The sequence below is a fragment of the Thunnus maccoyii genome, chromosome 19 (genome assembly GCF_910596095.1).
Source record: "Thunnus maccoyii chromosome 19, fThuMac1.1, whole genome shotgun sequence".
NCBI classification, from domain to species: Eukaryota; Metazoa; Chordata; class Actinopteri; order Scombriformes; family Scombridae; genus Thunnus; species Thunnus maccoyii.
The window spans coordinates 25,455,701-25,480,972 of NC_056551.1; the positions used below are offsets into that span (position 1 = coordinate 25,455,701).

The 25,272-nt window shown below is 39.6% G+C and overlaps 2 protein-coding genes across 3 annotated transcripts; one reads left to right on the forward strand and one right to left on the reverse strand.

Moving 5' to 3' along the window:
- Positions 1 to 1,180: 1,180 nt before the first annotated feature.
- Positions 1,181 to 9,016, forward strand: ube2l3a (ubiquitin-conjugating enzyme E2L 3a). The gene is made up of 4 exons (XM_042394817.1): positions 1,181 to 1,320; positions 6,084 to 6,179; positions 6,285 to 6,471; positions 7,817 to 9,016. The coding sequence occupies exons 1-4, from the start codon at positions 1,294 to 1,296 to the stop codon at positions 7,969 to 7,971; spliced, it is 465 nt and encodes a 154-aa protein (XP_042250751.1). The 5' UTR covers positions 1,181 to 1,293; the 3' UTR covers positions 7,972 to 9,016.
- Positions 9,017 to 12,036: 3,020 nt separating this feature from the next.
- On the reverse strand, positions 12,037 to 24,141 carry ckmt2a (creatine kinase, mitochondrial 2a (sarcomeric)). 2 transcript variants are annotated; one of them, XM_042394793.1, is made up of 10 exons: positions 24,043 to 24,141; positions 19,287 to 19,473; positions 17,188 to 17,386; positions 16,990 to 17,085; positions 16,648 to 16,869; positions 15,784 to 15,869; positions 14,869 to 14,992; positions 13,568 to 13,702; positions 12,502 to 12,627; positions 12,037 to 12,408 (listed from the first exon to the last, which is right to left on the reverse strand). In XM_042394793.1, exons 2-10 carry the CDS (start codon positions 19,433 to 19,435, stop codon positions 12,292 to 12,294), a joined length of 1,254 nt encoding a protein of 417 aa, XP_042250727.1. In that variant the 5' UTR covers positions 19,436 to 19,473; positions 24,043 to 24,141; the 3' UTR covers positions 12,037 to 12,291. The 2 variants fall into 2 exon arrangements, with proteins under 2 accessions (XP_042250727.1, XP_042250726.1); XM_042394792.1 differs by lacking the exon at positions 24,043 to 24,141 and having other exon boundaries at positions 19,287 to 19,511.
- Between the last annotated feature and the right edge of the window lie 1,131 nt (positions 24,142 to 25,272).

Sequence of the window (25,272 nt, forward strand, 5' to 3'; positions counted from 1 at the left end):
ATATACTCCTTCCTTCATTAAAAATCAAGAAATCTATAAATATGCAAATATTATTTTAAGTTTAACAGCTGAACACAAGATGTCTCCTCCTTCACTGTAAAGTTCATTCTCAGTGTTTGTGCACTGAAGGCTTCAAGTTTCCACATCACACTTGTGTAAGTTTCATACTGGACCAGGATTATCTTCCAGACGGTTTGTGATGATATAAATCCATCTCGTAGGCCTCCTTAGAGAAACTTTCCACTTTCTGCAGATGAATGTGAAAACAAACTCTGCACATACATCATTCTACACAGAGAAGCTCAAACATCCAACTGTAGGAACAAGATGAAAAACACATTTTTGAGTGAAGGGGGACTTTAATTTTTCTGTATATTTTTGACTGTTATGCACCACAACACCAAGACAAATTCCTTGTATGTGCAAACGTAATTGGCAATAAACCTGGTTCTGTTTCTGAACACTTTAGGGCAACCTTATGGGTGTCAAGGACCCCCAAATTGACACATATCCAGCCGTGGACCCATATTTGATAAGAAGTAGTCATCGTATGATAAGATTTAGTTATTTTATAACTGTCTATACTGTAGATTGGCAGATTAACAGTGAAGACTGTGACACCTATGAACAGAATATTCATTCTTATACATTCTCTCATTGGGCTAACGTCTAGCCAATTAAATAATATAAATAAAATATTCCCCATTTTTCTGGGGAACCTCTGGAACCTGGATGAGAACCGCTGCTTTAGGGCTCCATATTACGGACCCCCTTAAGTCCAAAAAGGTGTTGTTTTTTTATCTTGTGCACACAAGTTATTATCTTGTGTGTACAAGATAATTATCTTGAGTGAACAAGTTAATATCTGTACAGTAAAGGCATGTTAGGCCTACGCTTTGAAGACCACGGGGGTCAGTTGCGTTTATAGCTTTTAATAGTTTGTTGATGTATGGTAGTAAGTATGTTAGAAACATGGCGGCGTTTTTGCTATGTTTTTTTACAGAACCCCTAAAGTCTCAAAAGGTGGTATTTTTGTATGTTGTGCACACAAGATAATAACGTGTTCCCACAAGATATTAAGTTGTGCGCACAAGATAAAAAAATACCACCTTTTGGGACTCCAAACGTACCATATAACTTTGTTAACCCTGGAAATAAACAGCGCCCTCCGGACCGGCAGGTGGCGGTATCGCGGAATGACGCCGCGTGTCAACCAGCTCACATCACACCCAAAAGAAGTCGACGAGGAACGGAAAGAAACAGGAAGAAGAAGACGACCAAATCGGTACCACAATGACTTCGACCAGGAGACTAGGCAAGGTAAGAAAATGTTCAAATTACCGGCTTTATTTCACTTTAAGAGGGTTTAAACTACTCGTGTCGGCCGCATGCGTTCGGCTACACACACATCGTCCAAGAGAAAACGCCGTGAAGCCGAGTGTTTGGCGTCCATCTGTCCCGACAAAATGAAAGGATAATGACGTCCGACAAACGGTAGAGAAGGTAACGAGTTAACCGCTAGTTTTTGAGACGTGATTCAGCACTCACAGAGAGCCGTCAAGAGACAACACAAAGTCGTTACAACAGGTTTTAATCCGAGCAGTGGGAGGGGGAGGGAGAGGAGAGCGTTTAAAAACACCTTTTCTCGGTGGAAACTACAGCCCGCTGGTTTTTAACGCGCTGTCACCGTCTGAAGGCTAAAACATGGAGACTTTGGGGTTGGGACGTGACGTCAGCCCTCAGCTGGGCGATATATCACACGGTAAATCATCATATTGTGAAATATGACCAAATATAGTCACTAATAGTCATGGTAAGTGCTTCAATATCGCGTTGTAAACTCGTTTCACTCGGGGGGCTGAAAAGGGAAAGTGATTGTGTGGCTGCTCAGTCCTTCAGTTTCTGTATGACTCACTTTTAAGATTTGGTTTTGTTTTCTCCGTGTGTGTCGTATTCAACAAACAATCTGTGACAGAAATTTCCCCCACTAGTTGGAGAGCAATTAAGTATATTTACTCAAGTGCTGTACTTAAGTACAGTTTTGAGGTACTTGTACTCGAGTTTATGCTACTTTATACTTCCACTCCACTGCATTTCAGAATGAAATATTATACTTTCTATCCATGCCAGTCATGAACTCTGTCCTGTGTTTGTCATGTGTTTTACTGGTGTCATAGTTCACAGTGTCCTTCCTGAATCTATCACCTCTGTCCTGTTAGTGCCCGTTATTAAGGACGAGGCTGTTAAACTAAATAGCATAGTTAATTATAGACCCATTGCCCCAGCTGGTATTCTCTCCAAAGTTCCGGAAAGAATCCTGTTAACCCAAGTTGGAAATGTTTATTCTCACCACTGATATTCAGTTTTGGCTTTAAAAGAAAAAAACACGTCACTGATTTATGTTAGGAAATAGCTGCTAAATATGGAAGCCAAAATCCCACTATGTGTTTTTATCAAATTTTATCTCGCAACTGCAGTTTTCAAATCGCAGGAGGCGCAATATTTGTTAAAATATGTGTCCTTGCTTACACGTCATATTGTATAGATGTAAGAAAACATCTTTGTTTGATACAGATCCCAATAAAAATCACACCATAATCAGTTTAATATGTTTTTCACTCCCTCTAATATCACAAATCATATCGCAATATCAGTTAAAATAATTAAAATTAGATTTATTTTTTTAAAAAACGTCTTTCAGCCCTAGTTTTGTTGATGCACCCAAGGCCTTTAACAGAATAAATCATGAATAATTATTTCTGAAATTGCTTGCTAGAGGTGTCTCAATAAAGTAGGCTATATACTTAAATGGGGCAATGCTGTATCTGCCCTGTTGTATGTAAATAATTCACCAAGTTGGAATTTTGTGTATGAATGACCTATCGAAACAATTGAATGGGTGTAACTTGTAGTTTCTTGTTGGAAACTCTGTTATCAGTCATCTTGTGTATACTGTTGACTTGGTAACATTTAGTCCATAGAGCGGCGGGCTACTGAAGGTGTGCTCGCAGCACGGCAAAGATTATGACATTAAATTTAATGCCAGAAATAATAATGTCCTGATAGTCAGAAGTAGAGAGGATAGGAAATGAGTTTTTCCTGTGTTTCACCTGTGTGATATTCTTCTCATGACATGCAAGGAAATAAAAATACCTTGGCTGTTTTCTCACTGATGATTTGAATGATGGCAGATATTTATCGACCGTGTTGTGAACTAAAAGCTTGGTTTAGTCTGTCGATGTAAAGCGTTTGTTATTTCGAGCGTTCTGCACATCTCTGTGTTGATCTTCGGTGTTTGCTACAGGAAGAGTAGCATGCGGAGGCTTACAATGACTCTTTGAGGTTGCTGCTTCAGGTTCCCAGATGGCACGGTGCCATCAGTCAGTCAGCCGTCTGTGTTCTCCGGTGTTCCTACATGTGAAGCACTTCTAAGACATCTGCTGTACAATTTCATGTGTTGCTCGGATGAGTCAGAGAACAGAATCATAGAGGTTTTAACCAGCCTGAGGAAGAACTGCTCTCAGTATTCATCCAGGCTCAGAAAACACTGTTTCTTAGATTGAGTGATGAATTGTTGTGGTTTTATCTTTTTTATACCACATACATGTTATGGACCCTCTTATGAGTCCAAAATAAAGTTTGAATTGAATTGAACTATATTTATTTAACAGCTTTAGTTGCTTTTCAGATGAAGATTTGACACAATGGATAATATAACAAGCTTTTAAAATACAACACATTGTTAAAGATGAAACCAGTGGTTTCCAACCTTTTTGGCTTTTGACGTCTTACAAAAAGCAGTGTGTAGTCGGGGTCACATTTCACATGTCTATGAGTTGTTAACAGCTCCACCAAATAGTGATTTTTCCCTCTAAACTTCTCACATGCTTTCATTTCAATAAGTGTTCAAATGATCCAATATTTCACCAAAAATCAAAGATTAGAGTTTGTGTATCAGAACTTTGCTTCTTCTTCTTACTCCAGCATTGGTAAATTATTAGTTAACCACTAATAAAGCCATTAATTAATACTTACAAACCTTTAGCTTATCAGAAAGAAGTACTGAAAAACATCAGCCCTCAGATACAATCCTAAACAGGTGACACCTGTTTAGGACTTTAGAGAAAAAGTCCAGAAACTGAAAACAGATTTGTGTATCAGAACTTTGTTTTTTCTTCTTTCCTCTCCCATTAATCATCTCACGACCCCTCAGATTTATCTGCTGACCCTTTGGAGGGGCCCGACCCCTAGGTTGGGAACCACTGGACTAAACTAGCTAACTGTATATAAAGTAGTGTAAACTAGCTCCACCTCCAGCAGCTACAACAGTAACATGCTGCTCTAACACTGATGCTTCACTATTAATAATCTAATGATGTCATATATAATAATATATCAGTCAGAGGGACCAAACCACTACTTTTACTGCAATACTTTAACTACATCAAGCTCATAATACTTATGTACTTTTACTGTAGTAGGATTTTTTTTTTTACTTGTAATGGAGTATTTTTACATTGATGTATTGGTATTTTTACTGCAGTAAAGGATCTGAATACTTCTTTCACTGCTGGAATTTCTCATGTGACTGATGACATCAGTGATAAGTTTCACTGAGTGACTTCCTGATATTCCAGTTTTACAAGGCAGGTAAATGTTAGTGACAGGAAGTGAAAATAGTTTTACTCTCTGCTGTCAGAAAACAATAAAACTTACTAACTTTCTCTTCTGCAGTTTATGAAACTTAAGTACAATGACTTCAGCTATTGGCCAGTGTAACCAGGAAACATCACTACAGCTTGATAAAAGGGATTATTATTATTATTATTATTATTATTATTATTATTATTATTATTATTATTATTATTATTAGCTTTTTTAGGCAAAACTAACTCATAGCTGTTCTGAAGGTTTTCCAGAATCCTCAAAAACTCTCCTAAACATCTGCATCAAAAAACATTTGGTCTGTTTCAGGATAGAAAAGAAATTATTTAAAGTAATCCTACTAACACTAATATTTTACTAAATATACAGTATTATTTTATATTATTTTATATTTTCAGACAAAAACACTTTTGTACAAAAAGTGCCAAAACATTCTCAAATGTGACAGAGCTGATAGTGAACTGAATATACTTTTATCAGTATTTGCTGATATTTTATGGTCAAATGATTGAGAAAAATCGGAAATTTGTTGATTGACCAAAAAAAGGCCAACTAATAATTATTTAAGCCATTTTTCAAACAACTGTGGAGAAATTGTGACTGTCATATTTTACTATTTTGTAAAATTTAATACACCAAAATGAGGAAAATGTCGACGATGGAAAATAAAGACTCCAAAAACCAGCTTATCAATCAGCTCTTAAACAGTAAAGGATGATTATATCACATTTACATTTATCCATGTAGCAGGCAGCACAGTCTAAGCTACACTAGATCACATGTATTGTGTATATTTGTAAACCAATCAGGATTCAACAATATTTAGTCCACCGTCAATCAAACCTGATCAAATCACATCCACACAGTCCTGATAAACTCTCCATAAATAACAACTATAACTAACTTTAACTTTGATTATTGCACTTTTTTTAACAATGAAAATTTACTGAGTAATACTTAAGATTTTACACCGTGTTTTCAGGGACTTTAAAGCATATTTCAAGCAGTTATAATAACAGAATATTAATGTTAGTAAAGACATCATACAAGACTCTGAAGCACACAAAACTCTATTGTAGAAATATGTAAACAAGACAACACTGTGCTATATTATTAGCCACTAATTCCAACATATAATATCCGGACTATATTGCAGTATTGATGGTAAAACTATGGAAGGACAGTGAAGTATGTAAGCAGTGACTGAGCAGCGGGGAGCGGATATGAGTCTGATGTAACTGTTTACTGTCTGAATGGAGTCGCTCCATCAGGGCCGTATTACATGCTAGATTTTATTCCCCCTGCTGGTTGATTAAAGCATCACTATTATTATATGTAGAAGTTTATTCTCTATGAGTCACAGTGTCTCTGATTTTATCCATTTTAAATCAACTGTTTGTTTGTTTGTTTTTTGGCAGGAGCTCGATGACATCCGCAAATCTGGAATGAAGCATTTCCGCAACATTCAAGTGGATGAAGCAAATATTTTGAACTGGCAAGGGCTCATTGTTCCTGTAAGTACTGAACCAACTGCTGCTAAAATAAAACATAATGAAAGGTTCATAAAAAACTTTATTGACAAGACAACCTCTTCTTCTACTGTTTGTCTTTCCATGAAGGATTGTGCTCCATATGACAAAGGAGCGTTTAGGATTGAGATCATCTTCCCGGCGGAGTATCCCTTCAAGCCACCTAAGATCACTTTCAAGACAAAAATCTACCATCCCAACATCGACGAGAAGGGTCAGGTCTGCCTGCCCATCATAAGTGTGGAGAACTGGAAGCCAGCGACGAGAACTTGCCAAGGTGAGGACGAGTTGTGCTTCGTTATAGAGTTTAAAAGAAGCTCATTAATCTCGCCTTGTATATTTCATAACACCACAGTCTGAGCTGTCAGTGTGTATTGTGTTGGTCAGTGATTCTGCAGCTCCTCTCGGCTTTACGGAGCTCTATAGTGAGTTTCAGCTCATTGTTTATCTGTCCGACTGCAACTTTACTGTTTCAGTTCACTCTCAGCGCTCTCATAGCGTCGTTTTCAGAGAAAAAGCTCTAAAAAACCACTGTACACTACCTGCTCAGCACCAAACAGCAAACAGACACAGGTAGCTGTAGACTAGCTGGTGAACATAGTGGAGCATTTAGCAGCTAAAGAGCCAGATATTTCCCTCAGGAGTTGGTAGAGAGCAAAAACAGAAGCTAAAAGAGAGTGAATATTGGATTTACATTCACCAGGTGGACAGAAACACAACTCCACATGAATGATAATGTTGCTCCGTAACTGCTGGATGTGGAAATAAGCAACTGATTATATCAAAACCCCATTTTGATGCCATTTATAGCTGTCAAATGTTCAGCAATATCTACTAAATGTATTTGAGGCTCACCTGAACAGAGATTCTGCAGTCATGCAGCTTAATAATCATAACTCAGTCTCTCCAAAACCAGAACATGCAAGAGCCAAATCTTTACATCAGTAACGTGACCCAGCATTACCACTAAGACCAACCTGAGTTTTGTGGTGTTAGAGGTTATGTTCAAAAAGTCACATTCACAATAACACATCCTCTGTTTTGTAACATTTTCCAATTGTGCGGGAAGCTGTAAGACTTTATAGTAATGTTAGGGACTCTGTTGTGCTCTTGTATTGGATTTGGGGAAGTTGACCCTCCAGCCTAAAATAGTATCACATTTACTGTAAACGTAAGTTAGTTCTCATTTAACAGTAAAAGTGAAACCAACTGTTGCAACAATATGAATAAATATGTTAACTAAGCATCCCGAACAGGCCGAACAGAAGTCTAGTCTCACTTGTTACCAGAAGTGCAAAACAAGTTTAGTGTCGTTTCACAATTGCAAAGAATGAATAAAGTCGAGCTCCACAGTACAAAAAACACTAATAAAATCAAAACATAAAGTTTCTGTTTCTCATCATGCACTCAGGTTTTGCAGGATTATTCAATTTTGACTGTAATCTGAAGGATTTTAACTATGAAGGTTGACAAAATGCAAAGAATGTTTCCTCACTGCCATGTTTCCTGAGCTGAAGTTGTCTTTTTTTAATTGTTAGAAACTCCCACATGTGTTTATACATACGATAACAGAGACTTCTGTGCATCAACGACTTATATTACCGTTTCCTGTTTCCCTGCAGTGATTCAGTGTCTCATCGCTCTGGTGAACATCCCTCAGCCCGAGCATCCGCTGAGGGCAGACCTGGCAGAGGAATACACCAAAGACCGCGCGAAATTCATGAAGAACGCCGAGGAGTTCACAAAGAAACACAGTGAAAAGCGGCCTGTGGACTGACAACACAACAACTGACACTCACGGCTGTTGGCCTCCTTTCTGTTTCCTGTTCGACGAGCCTACCCCCCCCACCCCCCCTCCCCGACATCTCTGTTCTTATCCCCCCCCCCGACTATACAGAGACGCCCCGTTCTTACGCACCTGCATTGTTTTAGCACTCTCCTACCACTCCTTAATAGAGGCTTGTTGTTTCTGTTTCACTTTGCCAAAAAAAAAGCAGGACTTTTTGGTGAATAGGCAGGCTCTGGCCTCTAGGTGTCACCTTTTGGTTGTTAATGACTTCTTTCTACTGATTTCTTTTTAGAAAAAAATAAGAAAATTGTCAGAGGTGGCATCCTGGAAACATATTTAAAAAGAAAAAAAAAAGAAGTGCTGTTCTGCCTACTTAAATGTTGAATGTTATCTCAGATTAATCATTCGCTTATGCAGACCTGTTTACAGATTATAAAGCTTTGTTTTCAAAAGTTAACAAACATGCTCAGCATTTAATGCTGTTGTATATATCTGGTTGTCTCTCTCCTTTTAATTTTCCTTTTTTTTTTGTTTGTTTGTTTTTTTTTCTCTTATGATACACTGTACTCTGTGAAGTCACCTGTTGCAGTCCAAGGAAAAATTTTAAGTTTGTTACTGATGCAGAATCCAGATGTAAAAAAAAAACTGGCAAACAAAGAAATGTATTAAATGCAACAACAGTCATGTTTCCTTTGAAATGTTTTTGTATTTGACATGTTGGAACAAGTAGTCCCTTATAATTAAAATCCTTCCACCTCTGTTGGCCTCCCAGGAAAGTGCATACTGTCAGTGAGCATTATTATTATTTTTATTATTATTATTATTATTATTTGCCACACAAGTGGGAAATCTGATGTGTTTTTTCTTATTGAACTCCTGCATGTCTGGATGTCAGACACAGTTCTACAAGGCACTTTGTTCATTTATCTCTTCTGACCCCCGTTCAAGCACACGATGTTCACACAGAGTTGTCCAGTTCTGCAAAAGTAATAAAATATGATAACATGCGGAGGTACTCTCCCCTCTACTCTCACTTTGATTTTTACCAATACTTGTTCATTTATTCATCAGAATATTAATATTTTCACACTCAGAAGGTGGTAAACGAAGCACACATTGCCAATATGACCCTGAACAGTATTTAAACGGCTCTAATTAGCTTTTCCTTATCAGTAAACTCAATGCTAACATAGTCTGAGGTATCATAGCTCACCAGCAGACACGTATAAGGCAGAGGACAGGAGCTGCTTAATTAATAAAAATCTGTGAAGGATGCTTAATCGAATGTGTATCGCGTTTATTATCCTCTTTGCTGCCTGTTTGTTTTTATACCCGTCGGAGTCTTAAAATATCAATTTCATAACGTGACTAAAGGGGAAAAACCTTGTGTATTAAAATGACGTAAATGACGTAAATCATATGTCCTTCACAGTCACCGGATCTCAACCCAGCTGAACACATACGGAAGATTAAAGGTGTCACATTATTAGAAGGAGGACTTTAAATTATGGAGCACCAAATGGGTATTAAACAAGTCAAAAACATATCTAAATACACCAATAAATGATCACTTAACTACGAAAATGTAGAGGATGAAGCAATAAAGTTTTCAGTCTTATTTCAAATCTATGCAATTAATACTTATATCTTTATCAATAAAATTACTCCCAAATCAAACATCCAGAGAAGTAAATATAAAAAATCACATACAAATTGTGAAGCTTGTAGACAAAATGCAACCAGTGACGAGGACTCATGAGAAGATGTTACAAGGTGGAATAAAACTAAGTACATTTACTGAATTACTTGTACTTTACTTGAGTATTTATGCTAATTTATACTTCCACTTCACTACGTTTCAGTGGTAAATATTGTACTTTCTACTCCACTACATTTATTTTACAGTTATGGTTACTAGCTAGTTATCAGATGTAAAGACGAGATTAGGTATTTAATTCAGTTCAATTCAATTCAATTTTATTTATATAGCGCCAAATCACAACAAAAAGTCATCTCAGGGCACTTTTCACATAGAGCAGGTCTAGATTGTACTCTTTAATTTACAGAGACCCAACAATGAGCAGCACTTGGCGACAGCGGTAAAGAAAAACTCCCCTTTAACGGGTAGAAACCTCAAGCAGAACCCGGCTCTTGGTGGGCGGCCATCTGCCATGACCGGTTGGGTTGAGAGAGAGAGAGAAAGAGGGGGAGGGGGGGCAGAATAACAATAACAATAACAGTAGCAATAGCAATAGTGGGGAAGGACGCCAACAGGACTGTGGACTGCGAAGGCTCGGCCTGCAACCCAGGATTTCCTGCAAGATTGAATGTTATGGAATATTTTAATTAATTTAGATCACATTGTAATGACCTGTTTGCACTTGGAAATTTAGGGACTTTTTCTGTTGATCAGTGTGGAAATTTTTACAAGCCTGGTATATAACACTATACATAACAACACTAATGATGCTTTTGCAATTAATAAATATCGATGGCCAAAGCGCAAAACCTCCTATCTGCAAAATTTTCTGATTGGCAGATTTCACTTTGGATGATGAGAACGTGCAAGGCTGCTCATATTCAGTCTGTCTGCAAGATAATCCCGCCCTTAGCTGTGACAGAAAAGTCACACAACTAAACAAAAACACAACGCAGAGTCCCTGGGTGTGTGGAGAGGCTACAGCACGAGTTACACAATCACTGAACATTCACTTCCAGTGGACGAGGAAGCAAATACACTGAATTTAAGGAATTCTGACCCTAGTATACTACAATGTAGTAACTATTACATTTACTACATCTTTTTACCTGAAAACAAACTTAATTTTATTTTTAATTAATTTTAATTATTAACTTAATTTAGAGCATCGTTTTGTAGAACCTCTTCCAACTTGCACCAGGTGCAAAAGCTCCTATCTGCACTTTGCGAGGCATTAATACCTAGTCGGTATTGTTAACATATAATATAATAATATAGTCCAAAAACAGTGTATTATGTATTGGTTATCCTTAACAAATAGCATTCTGCAAGAAAACAAGTGCATTTTTCAGATAGGAGGTTTTGCTCTTCGGCCATCGTTATGTACTTCATGGAACTTGGTGTCAACACAACCCGCCACCCTAACTACTTTATCTTGCAGTGACAGACTATAGATCTACAGTTAGACAACACTCTCCACCACCATCATAAAAACAACAAATGAGGGAATATTTTTCCGCTAGACTTCCACAGACAAGAAGCACTGAAGATCTTCTGGAGGCTCATGGTTGCCCAACATCTTAAATATGACTCTTTGTGTAGTTTTCCTATCATTTGTCTATTAATTGTGTATTTTTAGCCATGCAAGCGATGTGAGTCAGGAGATGACGATGTCGGTCTGTCTGTGTTTTGGTCCAGACTGAAATATCTCAACTTGCCATAATATTTTGTACAAACATCCCTTGTGCTCAGAGGATGAATCTTAAAAACTTGCTGATCTCCTGAATTTTTTTATCAAGCACCAACCAGAAGACCAAATATTTTCTTAAATCCGGTGAAATATCTAAACATCTACTTGATGGATCGGCACTAAACCTTCATGGTTCCCACATTATGATTCCTGAGAACTTTGGTCCCTAGCGTGGCTGTACAATATTAGTCTTGTTAGTCATCATTTCTTGTAAAAACCTTCTTGTTAACATATAATAATATACAACTGGTAAAGGAATGAATTCTGGTCAAGCAAATGATCTAAATCAGATCTTATGACAGCCAGTCTGGACAATAGCATGTTTCATTTCATTTTAATTTAATTATCAGTCATATGATGCTGCAACTGTGTTTATATTTTACTTGGTAAGACGTATCCTTCTAAATCTTTCAAATTAGTTTTGGCCTTTGTTCGCTTTGGTCCACAGTATGATGCAATTTAATGAAAAATCTAAAACAGCAGTAGGCTGTAAACATCAAACACAAGAGTAGCAAAAGAATGTCGGGTCATGAGAATAAAGTGGAATTTGTGAAAAGGAGCAAAATAACATAAATTAGAGACAAAAAAGGAAAAGAAAACACAGTTCAATGTTTAATAGTGTTGGTTTTATTGAAGTCAGGGTTACAGTGAAGACCTTAACTTGAGGTAGAATTCTCCCCCTAACTGCAGATAATGTCTAAGTACAATATTTTTAGACTACTCTAAAGATTTGCGATCCTTAGACATAAAGAAACAACCTCCTCTGTAGCAGTGGACAGACAACATTTCAGTTTAGGAAGGAAGCACCGAGCAGAGAGCCGCCCTCCTGCTAACACTGATGGGATGACGAGTGAAGCTTTCATTTCTTGAACTGGGCGATGGGAGCTGGGACTTTGATGTCGTAGCCCTTCTCCAGCTTCTTCTCACAATCGATCAGGTAGTTGACTCCGTCGACCAACAGCTGGACCAACTCCACCTGAAAACACACACACACACAAAACATTAAGTTCACTTTTGCACCTACAACACTGTTTCTTGGCCTTTTCAGTGAAATTGATTAGATCTTCACCTCAGATTTGCCCAGACGGTCGTTGTTGGAAATGTCAAAGGTGTCTCCAGTAGCAGCTGTGTCCACTCCTCCTGTGCCTCTTTTCTGCAGCCTCAGGTTGTCGAGGATTTTGGGGAAACGTGAATCCTGCAAGATCATTTCAGTCATTTAGTAAATGCAACTAAATGGCATTTATTTCCAAAAAGAGAAAGTTTTTAAAAGTTCAAGGTGATTTGACTTTAGTTATACGTTATTGTGTGAGGAAATGGTGCTCATTCTTCACCTTGGACACATCAATGTAAGGTCCATTCAATAGTTGTGCTGTAGCTTTCAATCATACCACACAATCTTCCTCAACAGTTGGAGTTGAAAGGTTAAGGCTAGCGCTAATCAATATTTTGTCATTGTCAACAAATCCCATGAAAAGACCAAAACCAACAAGTTCTGTCTGTGGTTTTCTGCTCCATCAAAGCTGCATGAATATATACTTTTTCTTTTAAAAGGCCCAATATTTTCCTAAAACAGCTGGTCACTGTGGTTTTTAACAAACGTTACTCATACGTTAGGAGATGCGTGCGTTTGTTGGGGACTATTTGCAGCAGCGGATGAATCCACATTTGGTGCTCTAGTGAGTATTTCTGGCAGCAGGACGGTGTGTGTGTTCATGGTGATGAAGGAACATGTCACCCAATGCAGCGGTGTGGCTTATTGACGTGTTTTTGGACAACAATGGAGGTCTACGGCACAGGGGATTAAGATATATCAGACACCGAATACACACACAATACTTGTAGAATCAATTTATTGTTGGTTTTGGTCTTTTCACGGGACAAAAACAACAAAACAAAACTATAGATTAATACTAGACTCCAGCTCCAGAACAGCAACCAGACTGACCTTGTGGTGAGATTGTTTTTGCCACCCTGGGTTACAGCTGTATCTGTGTGTGTGTTCCTCTTGAGTTGTAACTGTTATATTGTTAATGATAGGAACAGAGTGTGTGTGTGTGTGTGTGTGTGTGTGTGTGTGTGTGTGTGTGTGTGTGTGTGTGTGTGTGTGTGTGTCCATCTGAACGTGTGTGTGTTACCTTGCTGAGTTTTGGCAGGCGTACGTGCACACCCGCCCTGAGGCCAGTGCCCAGGTTGGAGGGACATGTGAGGACGTAGCCCAGACGCTCATTCCACATGAATTCCCAGCCTCTCTCCTGGATCAGATGCTCCACCTGTGGGACATGACAAGAGTACCAGAGTCACATATATGTTATATACTGTATATTTATGTTAAGGGGGTTGACACATGCAGGGCTTTGAAGCAAGATGCCAGTGCTGATTTTCATACATTTCAGCAAAAAGAAAATGCCAAAAACAGCATGAATACTGTTTTTAATTGATCTTTCCTCTTTGATTAAATATTATCTGGTTACTTTACAGATTTGGCTTCATGGACAGAGTGAAAATAAAGGTTTGGTAGACCGTTTTTCATACAGTTGAAAGTAGAAAGGTGATGTACTGTGAGGTGGCTGGTGTTTGGTTTTTTGCTCTGCCGTTTTCAACATGGCAGCCGCGTCATGAATGATCTCATTTTACAGCTAAACAGTACACTAAAGTATGTTTCTGAAAACATTTGAGGCGAGAAATAGATTGATCTGAGTTTCGTGAGCCGGCTGTGTTGCGCTGAATGGACCTCATTTGCATAAAGTTGAGGTTTAGTCATGATTATGCAAATTCAGATACAACGGTTGGTCTGTTAACTTGTGCTGTATCCATCATATATCACATCACCGTATCACAGCTGGATCTCCTGCTCTCTATAGAAAATGAATGGGATCCGTTGACTTGACATCCATCAAAGGATTCATTGTGTCTGCACCATGCTAGCAGCTCTGTGAGGCTGTACTTAAATGCAGAAGTGCTTTGAGCTAAAAGCTAACGTCAGCTTGCTAATATGCTCACAATGACAATGATAACATGCAGATGTTAAGCAGGTGTAATGTTTACCATATGTACCATCTTCGTTTGATGATTTACAGAGCCAGTAGTTTAACATGCTAACATGCTAACATTTGCTAAGTTGCACTAAACACAAAGTACAACTTAAACTGATGGAAAAGTGTTAGAAAATTTAAATTTTGACCTGATCTTGGCACCACGTGAAAAGTCAAGGAATCACCAAAATTATTACAATTCATCATCAGGGAGACCAGAATGTCTGCACAATTTTTTCATGGCAATTTGTCCAGTAGTTGTCAAGATGTTTCGGTGGTGGAGTGACTGACAGATCGACATTGCTATCCTTAGTGTGGCTCAAACATTGTAATTGGCTCCATAAATAATCAGACTAATATGTTTTTGTGTTGTGTTTGTGCAAATTTGAATGACTTCACTGTACCTGTTTGAGTCCTCTGCAGAATCTCTCAAACACTCTCTTCATGTTGCCTCCCTTCTCCATAGAGATGACTCTGGTGTGGTCCTCCTCATTCACCCAGATCAGGAAGGTCTTCTCATTGTTGTGCCTGAGGAGAGCAAGCTAAAGGAACTAAATAAAGAGCTCTCAAGGTAAAAAAAACAAAACATTGCTTTCATTACTGGAGATGACTCATGGTCATGAAGGATCTGATTTTTGATTTTCATGCTGCTTGTCTGTGCAGAATTAATTTGTGCGACCGTGTTGTGAGGGACACATGCATTCTCAAAAGGCCACATGGACAAAAAGGAAAAAATATATGTATATATCTCTCTAAAAGTATTTTTTCCACCAACTTACGTCAAAAGCAGAGCACACATGTAATAACTGAATGCTTCTGTTGGGCTTCACAGGATGTAGAAAGATATTTAAAGGACCAGTGTGTAAGATTTAGGGTGATCTATTGGCAGAAATTGAATAAAAGTATGTTTTCATTAGTGTATAATCACCTGAAAATAAGAATTGTTGTGTTCTTGTTACCTTAGAATGAGTCCTTTATATCTACATAGGGAGAGGGTCCTCTTCCACAGAGGCCGCCATATTGTACCGCCATGTTTCTAAAGTAGCCCAGAGCGGACAAAACAAACACTGGCTCTAGAGAGGGCTTTTCGCGTTTTTTGCGAGTTTTGCGGCCACCGTAGGTTCTTCCACATGCTTGGAAGGAGAGGAGGAGGGGGTATTATTCAGTTTGTTGCAATCTGCAACCTCACCACTAAATGCCACTAAATCCTACACACTGGTCCTTTAAAGATGAAATATAGAATGACATGGATCAGGTGTGGAAGTTACGAATCTAAATGGTCACACAGCAGACATGCAGGAGAGCTGAGTAGACCCTACCAGATGCCTCTGGCGTCTGGCCAGTCTCTGGCCATAAAGGCACATGTCAACAGTGGAGAAACAGGCTTGTCAAACAGGAAGTGGTCCTACAGGTGGGGAGGGGTAAAGGGGGGTAGAGACAGGTTGAAGAAGAAAACAGAGGTGGGAGGATGTCAAAGAGGAGCAGAAGGACTTTTCTATAATTTAGTGAAGACACTATATTGCTATGGTGGAATAGGAGAACAATAGAGGGACAGTTTAGGGAGGATTTCAAGACACAAGAATAGGATAGGGTGTGGGTCCAGTATATGGAAAAATATTTGTATTTCCTATCCGCGGTATGGGATTTCACTGGACTGTGTTGGCCTTACCAGATCCCCCTGGAATCAGGCCAGTCTCGGGCCATGAAGGCCGAGGTGAGTAATGGAGACACAGGCTTGTCAAACAGGAAGTGATCCTGATGTGCCGCAATGTGAATGAGTCAGAGCAGAGAGGTCAATAAAAGAGAACTTACATTATCTATCTTATGGAAATAATTGGGGCTAATTTATATATAACATGTGGGGTATGTGCGTGTACAGTAGTTGGCTACCTAAATTTGTCCTTAGAGGGACACTATAGTGGTTTCATATTGCAGTTCCTTTAAATTGGAGGAGAATCAGATTTAAAAAGAAGAGACAAAAGGCTGAGATATCCTGACCTTTAGTCACTAGTGTAGCTAAAACTCCAAAAAATGCTGGATCCTACAATTCCAACCCTGTCTCCTAGAAATTACATTTGTAAACAACTGATTTCCAATAGCATATTTAATGTTGTGAGGGAAATGTAATGCCGCCTGGATTAAGTTTCTAAGCTTATTGTATTTCCAGGTTGTCATTAACTCACATCAATGAGCTGCTGCTGCTCCTTCTCTGTCATATCTCCCAGGCTGTAGTAGCGTCCAGCCAGGTCTCCCTTCAGGCCGGCCAGGGCGGTGACAACCACCCGTTCCACCTCACGACGCTCAGCCCTAGAACAGGCTGGGGGGAGGCTCAGCCCACGGATACTGCGGCCAGTCCGGACACGGGAGGACAGAACGTAATGCTCGTCAAACATGCCATTGGTAATCTGGAGGTGGAGGAGGGGGAAGATGGCGTAAGAAGTAGAGAAAATATTGTTTTATATATGCAGGAATATAGCAGATATATGGAGGGGTCATGGAGTGACGGGGTGTTATGGTGTAAACACCTTGGAGGCGTCAAGGTCAGTGGGGTGTTTCATGGTTTTGGGGTCGTAGCCATTGTGCCTGTCTTTGATGACGGGGTCAAAGAGGTCAGCAAACACCTGGAGGGAACAGTATTGCAAACCATTTATTTAATTTAGGACACAGGAAGATGGAAGTTTTGAAACATATAGACACAAACTATGACGTTTGACATCTCTTACCTCGTAGCTCTCCTCATCACCAGCCACACAGCCCACTGTCTTGATGAAAGGGTGTCCGGGGTTGTCGACTCCGGTTTGGATGCACTGGTCCAGGGTCCAGTTGTTGGGGGTGAGCTTGTCCCTCAGTTTGGCATAAATGGCCGGGGTCAGAGCCGAGGCCATGCAGTTGTTGTGTTTCCTCAGGTCGGGGAAGTCAGAGCTGCATAAAGGGAGGGGTGGAGAGAGTTTTAGCTGAAAAAGTAGTGGCAACAACATGCTTTTTTTACATCCTGTGCCCTCAAGTACAACAGACCACACCCGACCACAGGATGTTGAAGACTTCTGTATTTAAACAATAGAGGTCAGTGCAGTTACTGTGTTTTTCCACTTTCCAAAATCTTGTGTGGAGTTACTCTTAAAATTCGAGGCATGTTTTAAGTCATATAAAAATATTTCGCTTTGGAAAACAATTAGTATCTGATATGTTTTTTTCACAAAAAAGTTCAATTACCTAGATAGAAATTCTTAAAATCACATGTCCTGTGGGTTTATCTTTACAAACATCATCACATCAAACAGTCATTCGATCCATTAGTAAAAGGGATGTATCACGCACATTTCCAGGTCTATATTTATATTCCGGGGCTCTACTGGAATATCTTTGCATGATTTACAGTTAAAAACTCCTTGTTTATCTTAAACTGGCCCTTTATGCAGCCCCTCAGTTCAGCCTCTGTCTGAAACAGGCCGTTTTAGCTCCTGTCTCTTTAAGGCCCCCGTCCTGATGAGCCCACTCTGTTCTGATTGGCCAACTTCAGGAAATTGCCCCTTGACAGACTTACTCCAGGTCCGGAGGCTACGTAAACAAACTATAGTAGTAGGATTTCACTTCTTTTTCTCCGTCTTTACTAGAAATGGAAACTTTTAAATACATCTGTACACGTTTGAGCCTGAATCAGATCCCAAATGGACAATGAGTCCAATGCTCGAGTGTACAACACCACGTAACAACCTTAACAACGATCTTAGCAACAAAGACTACAGAATGGACGGCCGTTTGTGGGCATGTGCAAACAATCTGACGTCATCAGGAAGAAGAAGTAGAGGTAACTTTGCAAACAAAGCGTTCAGAGCAGGTTGAAGCCCTGGCTTTTGACTTGTGGTGAGCATTTTGCCTACGTTCACCTCAAGTTTTGGAACTTTGACCTTTTTTAATATGGACATCCAACATCATAATAATGTCCCCTTCAATATAAAAATACTCATAACAGCAACTTTAAGTCTGACCAAAACCTAAGTCTTAAGTCTATAGCTTGAGACTTATGCTAATTATGCTAAATTCCCACAAATAATAAACTGTCCTTTCATATCTAACTGATATCCCATCGGTCATTTTACAGCCCAGCCTCCAATTTCAATAAGAAATATATCAGAATAAGAAAGTACGACATTCTCAAAATGCCACTTTAATAAAATCTAGTATTCCCAGTGATTATCAGTCATGTCTTTGTATATATATAAAGAGAGAGAGAGGTGGGTGAGACAGGTTGGAAGGAGAAGTGTGTGTGAGAGAGTTTGTGTGCGAGAGAGAGGGAGAGTAAGTCAAAGGTGGCGCAGCTGAAACCTGAGAGCGTCAGTGATACTGTAGGATAGCGCCAGTGTTGCTGCTGTGACCTCTTTCATACTCTCTAATGTTCACTCGCAGCGTGCTGACACAATCCACACGGTCACACTGATCCTCAAAATGTGTTTATTGAAGCTGCACCCATTTGTTAGGACACTTTTAAACACCCAAATGAGTTCACAAACAGTCCGAGTATCTCTGTTGATGTCACCTTTCTGTTGTGGAAACACAAAGCAATGAGTCATTCTTCTGCAATGTGCAAGTGATGTGAAGCACGTAGTCAGTTTCTGTGTCGTCAAGGCAATTAAATATAGAGCTCGGACTATTTACTGAGTCATCAAGGTCATCCGTCCACTGCACTTCTAATAAACACTGTGTGAACTTTTCTGCACTCATCTCAACTCTGTCTGATTCTTGACCTGAAATGACCTGATCAGTGTATTTTGCCTCAGCATATGTCCCTCATATCTGCAGTGTTGGTGTTGTCCTGTCTTACCTGGGAGGATAAAGCTTCTTTTTCATCTCGGCTGCCAGAGAGTTGTTTTCACTCAACATGAAGCCAGTCGCCACCGTTCCTGCACCCAAGCTGGCCAGCAGCACAGCCGTGTTGCGGCCAGACATCAGACGTGTGAAAGAGCTCGCCATCTTTCTGCTAGCTGAGTAACTTTGTGTCACCAAATGAGCTAGAGAGAGAAATAACAGAAAAAAGACTCAGTTTTGTCCATGTTGATGATGGTCTGAGGGTCTGAGTAGGGGAAAGTGGGGTAAGTCAGTGGGTAAGTTGACCCACCCCCCGTATCTAGACAACGGTACACGTGTTTTGTCATGTGTAGGGATGCACGATGTTGGATTTTTTGCCGATATCTGATATGCTGATATTTCCAACTCACTGTGGCCGATTGCCGATGCCGACACCGATATATGCGCATATTTTTTTCCAGCTGGCTGAGGAGACTATTATGCATGCAAGCTTAGATTGTACTAAGTATGATTAAGAAATACAATATATATGAAGGAAGAACTTAGGAAGACTGGAGTTCAGGGGCTCAGCATTAAAACTTTAATGAACCTACCAAGTGAGTGGAGCAGTAGAGTTTTCTTTGACTTTATTAGACAGACAGGATTAATGTGGAGGATTTAATCTCTGGTCCACACTCTGGAGCAGAAGGTGGCAGTAATGCACCTAATACGCTGGTTGCCAACTGCTGTTATAAACCAAAAAGAAGAAGTTTTTTGTTTTGTTTTGTTTGTTTTTTTTGCACAGAGTGGTACATCCTGTCAGCCGAAGTGTTTCCTATCTGTGCAGCCGAACATAGCAGCTCCTCGACGGACTGTATCACCCTGACAGTCCCGGTGTTTCCTCCGCAGGCTCCACTTCACTCAGCTGCCCGTCAGACCCGCTGCTACTTCCCACTTTAACATGAATAACAAACTGGGGCTCGGTGCTCTGGTTGGGTCCACATGGAGAGCTGAGGCTAATGTTGGGTGACATAGTCCATCGAGGGAAGTGCAGTTAGGTGGCGGAGGAGAAGGCGACATATAGTCGTTTTTGATTGTTCAATGGTCTTAAAAAGTCAGTTGGTCAGTTTATGCCAAGATGGCTCAACTTATCCACTTGTTTATATTTTATTAAATCTTAAAGTTATGCATAATTAAGGGCGTGACCTCTTTGACTGACAGGTGAATGCCATCACAGGGAAGTTGCTACCACAGCGACAATGTTAGGTAACGTAACCATGGCGTAACCCCAGATTCAGAGTATAGGTGTAGCTGTAGCCGTTGCTATTTCAGTGAGTTTTCAGTTCATGACAGTTAATTGTAACATTTTGGTCACCTAAAAAAATCTTGTTCAGTGTTTGGTTGTACTAAAAGACCCTCTAAGGAGTCAGATGTTCAATTTTTTCTGTTAAGTACATATTGTTTTAATGGTTTTAAGCCAGTTTTTTGCTAGCAAAAATAGCATTAGCATTAGCATTATCATAGTTAACCATAGACTATAAATGCACCATGCTAACCAAGCTAGCAGCTAGTGTTAGGGTCAGCTCCACCCTCTCGTCCAAATATGGTTCTGGCTCCAAAAATCCAAGTTGGCGACAGTCAAAATACAAACTCAAGGCTTCAAAATGGGAGTCCAAAAACCAATGGGTGACGTCATTGTAGCTATGTCCATTATTTTTTATAGTCTATGGTCCAGTCATATTCATGCAGGTGTACAGTGCTGCTTTTGTAACCTGACACTGCTCATGCTATTGTGGTCCAGTCACAGAACCATTTAAAAAACTGAAATTTTGCATCTGATCTTTCAGGGAAAGGAGAGCCAAGTAGTCCAAGAGAGAGGAAGCTAGCATATTAACTGTTACACCATCCACTTTAACTTATTCCTGTGAGTATAAACTGCCCCCTCAATGGTGGAAAAATATTAAGTCTATACAACAATAGTTCACACATTTTATAATCTATGTGAACTATTGTCCTAAGTAGCTTGCTACAGTAACTGACAGCTAGCAAGCCCACTATCTGGGACAGCTTTTTCTCTCTCTTCAATAAATCTTTATTGATATAATGATGCACAATCCTGTGAACAAAATACTAGGATCAGTAAATGGCCTAGCACAGAGAAAATGCTAGCATGTTCCCAGATGGCTAGCGTGCTTCTTCAGCTATGGTAGTTTATAGCCCTGCAAGTTACGTCTCCAAGCTTCTGGATTCATATATTTCACAAAGTCGTGTGGATGAATTTTGCCGTGTCACTTTCTGGTGTGACCTTCAATAGTTTTGATATTGTGGATTTATGTTGTAGGTGTTTATTGACTGGACCGGCCATGGACCAGCCCTATAACTGCAAATTTCTGTCCATTACTGAATGACTGACTGAGTGATGAAATTACAGCATTGCCGGCTGGCCCAGTGCTGGAGTTTCCTCATTGGACATTGCTCTTTCAAAATGAATTGGTGTGAACAGTTTCAATTAAGTCTTCAGGAGGCATTTAAAGTGGAGCCCTGAGCGCAGCTCACTCCCAGCGTAGTCCCGAAATAAGTTTTAATAATAAACATTTACCAATCGAAGCATCTCACACGGAGGCTCTGACACTGACAGAAGCAGATACGCGACCGATCCATTTTACCTGCCTGCACAGCAGCTAGCAGCTAGTTATCATGGATAGCATCGTTAGCATAGCCGAGCCTTGCTGTTTGTACCCCGCAGACTGTATAAAAATAAGTAGTAGCTGCGGTGTTTCAGGTTTAACAGTTCCATGCTGGGCAGGTGACAGGTGTGTTCATGGTATTTGTGGGCTCTGAAAGACGTCATGGCCTGATTATAAACTCACACAGCTGACGGACTTTTAGCCTATCCTACGTAACATATGGATGAGACCATATGTTTACAGACATCGGCAGATAGAAACAGATGAAAGAGCAGGGCAAGTTAACAGATAATTAAAATAGTTGTAATTGCTACTTCAGTAAACTTTAACAACAAATATTACTGGGAACACTACAGAAAATTGAAGATGAACATTTAATATCCAGGAATTTATATTATAGACACTACCACTGACTATACCTGTAACAAATTGACCACAATTTCGCACACTGACCATATACTAGCCATATACTAGGTTTATTAAGTGGGGATTAGCTCCCTCAGAAGAATCCTTGCTGCTCAGTTTTTTTGAGCTTATTTCACCAAATCTAACTGCTCTAAATGATCAATACCTTAAAGCAAATCTCAGACTGAACTGCATTTGTGCCTTGTGTGAATATGCTACCGTACACCTGCTGCTTTGACGACCGGGCTGACCCTACAGGTTTTTGTTCAATACAGTAACAAGCTTAGAGTAGGATGGGCCGTGGCAGATGCTCTTAGCCTCTTAGCATTATCACAGAGTCTCCCACCCACAGAATGGACAGGTTTCATATGCCCACTAATGCTGCAGTAATGAGCAATTACCCAAAGACGTCTCTCTTAAGCTTACAGAAAAGATGGGACTCATGCTCAGGAAGAAATCACAGTTTGCAGTCGCCAGTTAGGCATATTCAGTATTATTAATATTGTATATGTCCATTAGGATTGATTTAAAGTGTTAAATTTAATACCTAAATTGAATGTCCTCTGATTTAATAAAACTGTAAGGTCATATTCTAGCTTGTCCTTCATGGAGGGTGGAAAGTCTCCATGCGAGTGCGTCTTAATATAGCAGGAAGCTGTGAGGACATCATTACTCCTGTTAATCCTGCAGTCAGACTGGAAGATGTCTGATCATCAGTCCCCTGAAGCACACTTTGAGGTGTGTCTGATAACTGAGGAGTAATATTCAGCCAAAAAGTCACTGGGTTTTTATCTGCTGTACTGTATTTGTTCATCTTTATCCATTTTTCCTGTCACTCTGTAGAGGAAGGACTGTGGACTCTTTGGGTCAATGGCAATATTATTTATAGATCACTGGGGTGCAGTTATGCTGCCAGGATCTAGTGCCAAGACCCAAACCATCTCTGGCTCTGGCTCAGTGACATTCTGAACTGGTCACAAGACCAGACCCTCATGAGGCCAATGCAGTTGGACAGAGGGATGGAAACAGGGAAGGAGACATGGTAGAGCAGAAATTAGGATAAAGATCATTGCAGAAAGGGTAAGGAACAAGAGAATGATCCGTGGCCTTGTAAGGCCTCTACTGCCAACTGACCCTGTGGATCATATGGTCTCATGATCGGGATTACACCAAAATCACTACAGACATGGGATCAGCCTCCCCTCCCCTGACCAGTGACCTTTTAACTCTGAGGGTGTACGTGCAGGACGTAAGAGCAGCTTCGTCCTCACCAGAGGACACAGGCTTAACACAGACTCAGGTATTCAGAAAAAAAAATTAAAGGAAGTAAAATAATAATTTTGAGGTAAAGCGCATCAAAAATGCAAAGCTCCATGGAGAGATATTTGACTGCAAAGCTTCTGTTAGTTCAAATTCACAAATTATGTTAAAATCTCTCTTAATTATTAGTTTCAGTTTTAGTCATCACCCACAATTTCTATTTTGAACATTTTGACATTGGAAACTTAAAGTCACAGATGACCCTCATGATGTATTATTTAAAAGCAAAATGAGAAAATGAGAGAATAAAAAGTCAATATAATATGGTAACTCTTCTTTGATAGATGCTAAGCATAATTTTACAACAGCTAGACATGCATATATTAATAATGTAAGCTACTGAAGCCTTTCTGTGAGAGAAATAAGAAAAAGGTACAGTACCTGTAGAAAAGCTGCTCTGCCTTCTTGCTGAAGGTCTCTTGTTAAAGAGCTTTTCACTCTCCTTTCAGAGGGGGCTCCACCCCCTGACGTGGGATTAAAAACTGCAGGCCAATCAAAAGTTCAGAAACAAAGTGTTATAAACCAATGGAAGGCCTCCAACATGACCTACAACAGTGCAGACCGCTGATGTGGGGCCATGATTAACCATGACCACTACGAGTCCGATATCACTGTCCAGTTTGACCTTGATATTTTCAACTGCAGCCACACACACACACAAATGATCTCTTCCTACTACTCTGATTATCAAATTCTGTCCCTGTGGTGACCGTGAGAGCTTAATGCTATGCTACTTAAGAAAACACATGCAAATACACAAAACACAAGAAAAATAGGAAAATAATTTACCATTTTGACAACGCATATTCAGCATTTAGAATAAAAACACTACAAAGAAATAAAACAAGCAAATTTAGAAACACATTCAGTAATTTGACACACATATGAGGCATAAGAAAACGTGCTGTAAACAGCAAAAACACAAGCAAATACAGAAACACTGCAGGATGCACAGAACAAAACACAACAGAGTTAAAAGATGTTTCAGAGGACACTAAAAATTTGCAAAAGTTCTTGTGATGGTTTGTGGCTTGTGGAGTTGCTGAAGTCCACAATCAGTTTTGCTGGTGCAGCGCATTTCTGTATTTGCTTGTGTTTTCTTTACTTGCAGTGTGTTTCTGTTTTCAGTTGTGTTTTTTGTATTTGTGTTTTCTGTATTTGCAGTGTGTTTCTGTATTTTCTGTATTTGCTTATGTTTTCTTTACTTGTAGCGTGTTTCTGTTTTCAGTTGTGTTTTTTGTATTTGTGTTTTCTGTATTTGCAGTGTGTTTCTGTACTTTCTGTATTTGCTTATGTTTTCTTTACTTGTAGCGTGTTTCTGTTTTCAGTTGTGTTTTTTGTATTTGTGTTTTCTGTATTTGCAGTGTGTTTCTGTACTTTCTGTATTTGCTTATGTTTTCTTTACTTGCAGCGCATTTCTGTGTTCAGTTGTTTTTTTTTTATTTGACTGTTTGCTCGTGTTTTTCTTAAATGCAGCGCATTTCTGCATTTTCTGTATTTGCTTTCATTTTCTTTATTCGCAGTGCGTTTCTATATTTGCTTGTGTTTTCTTTATTTACAGCAAGTTTCTGTATTTGCTTGTGTTTTCTTTGTTCGCAGTGCGTTTCTGCA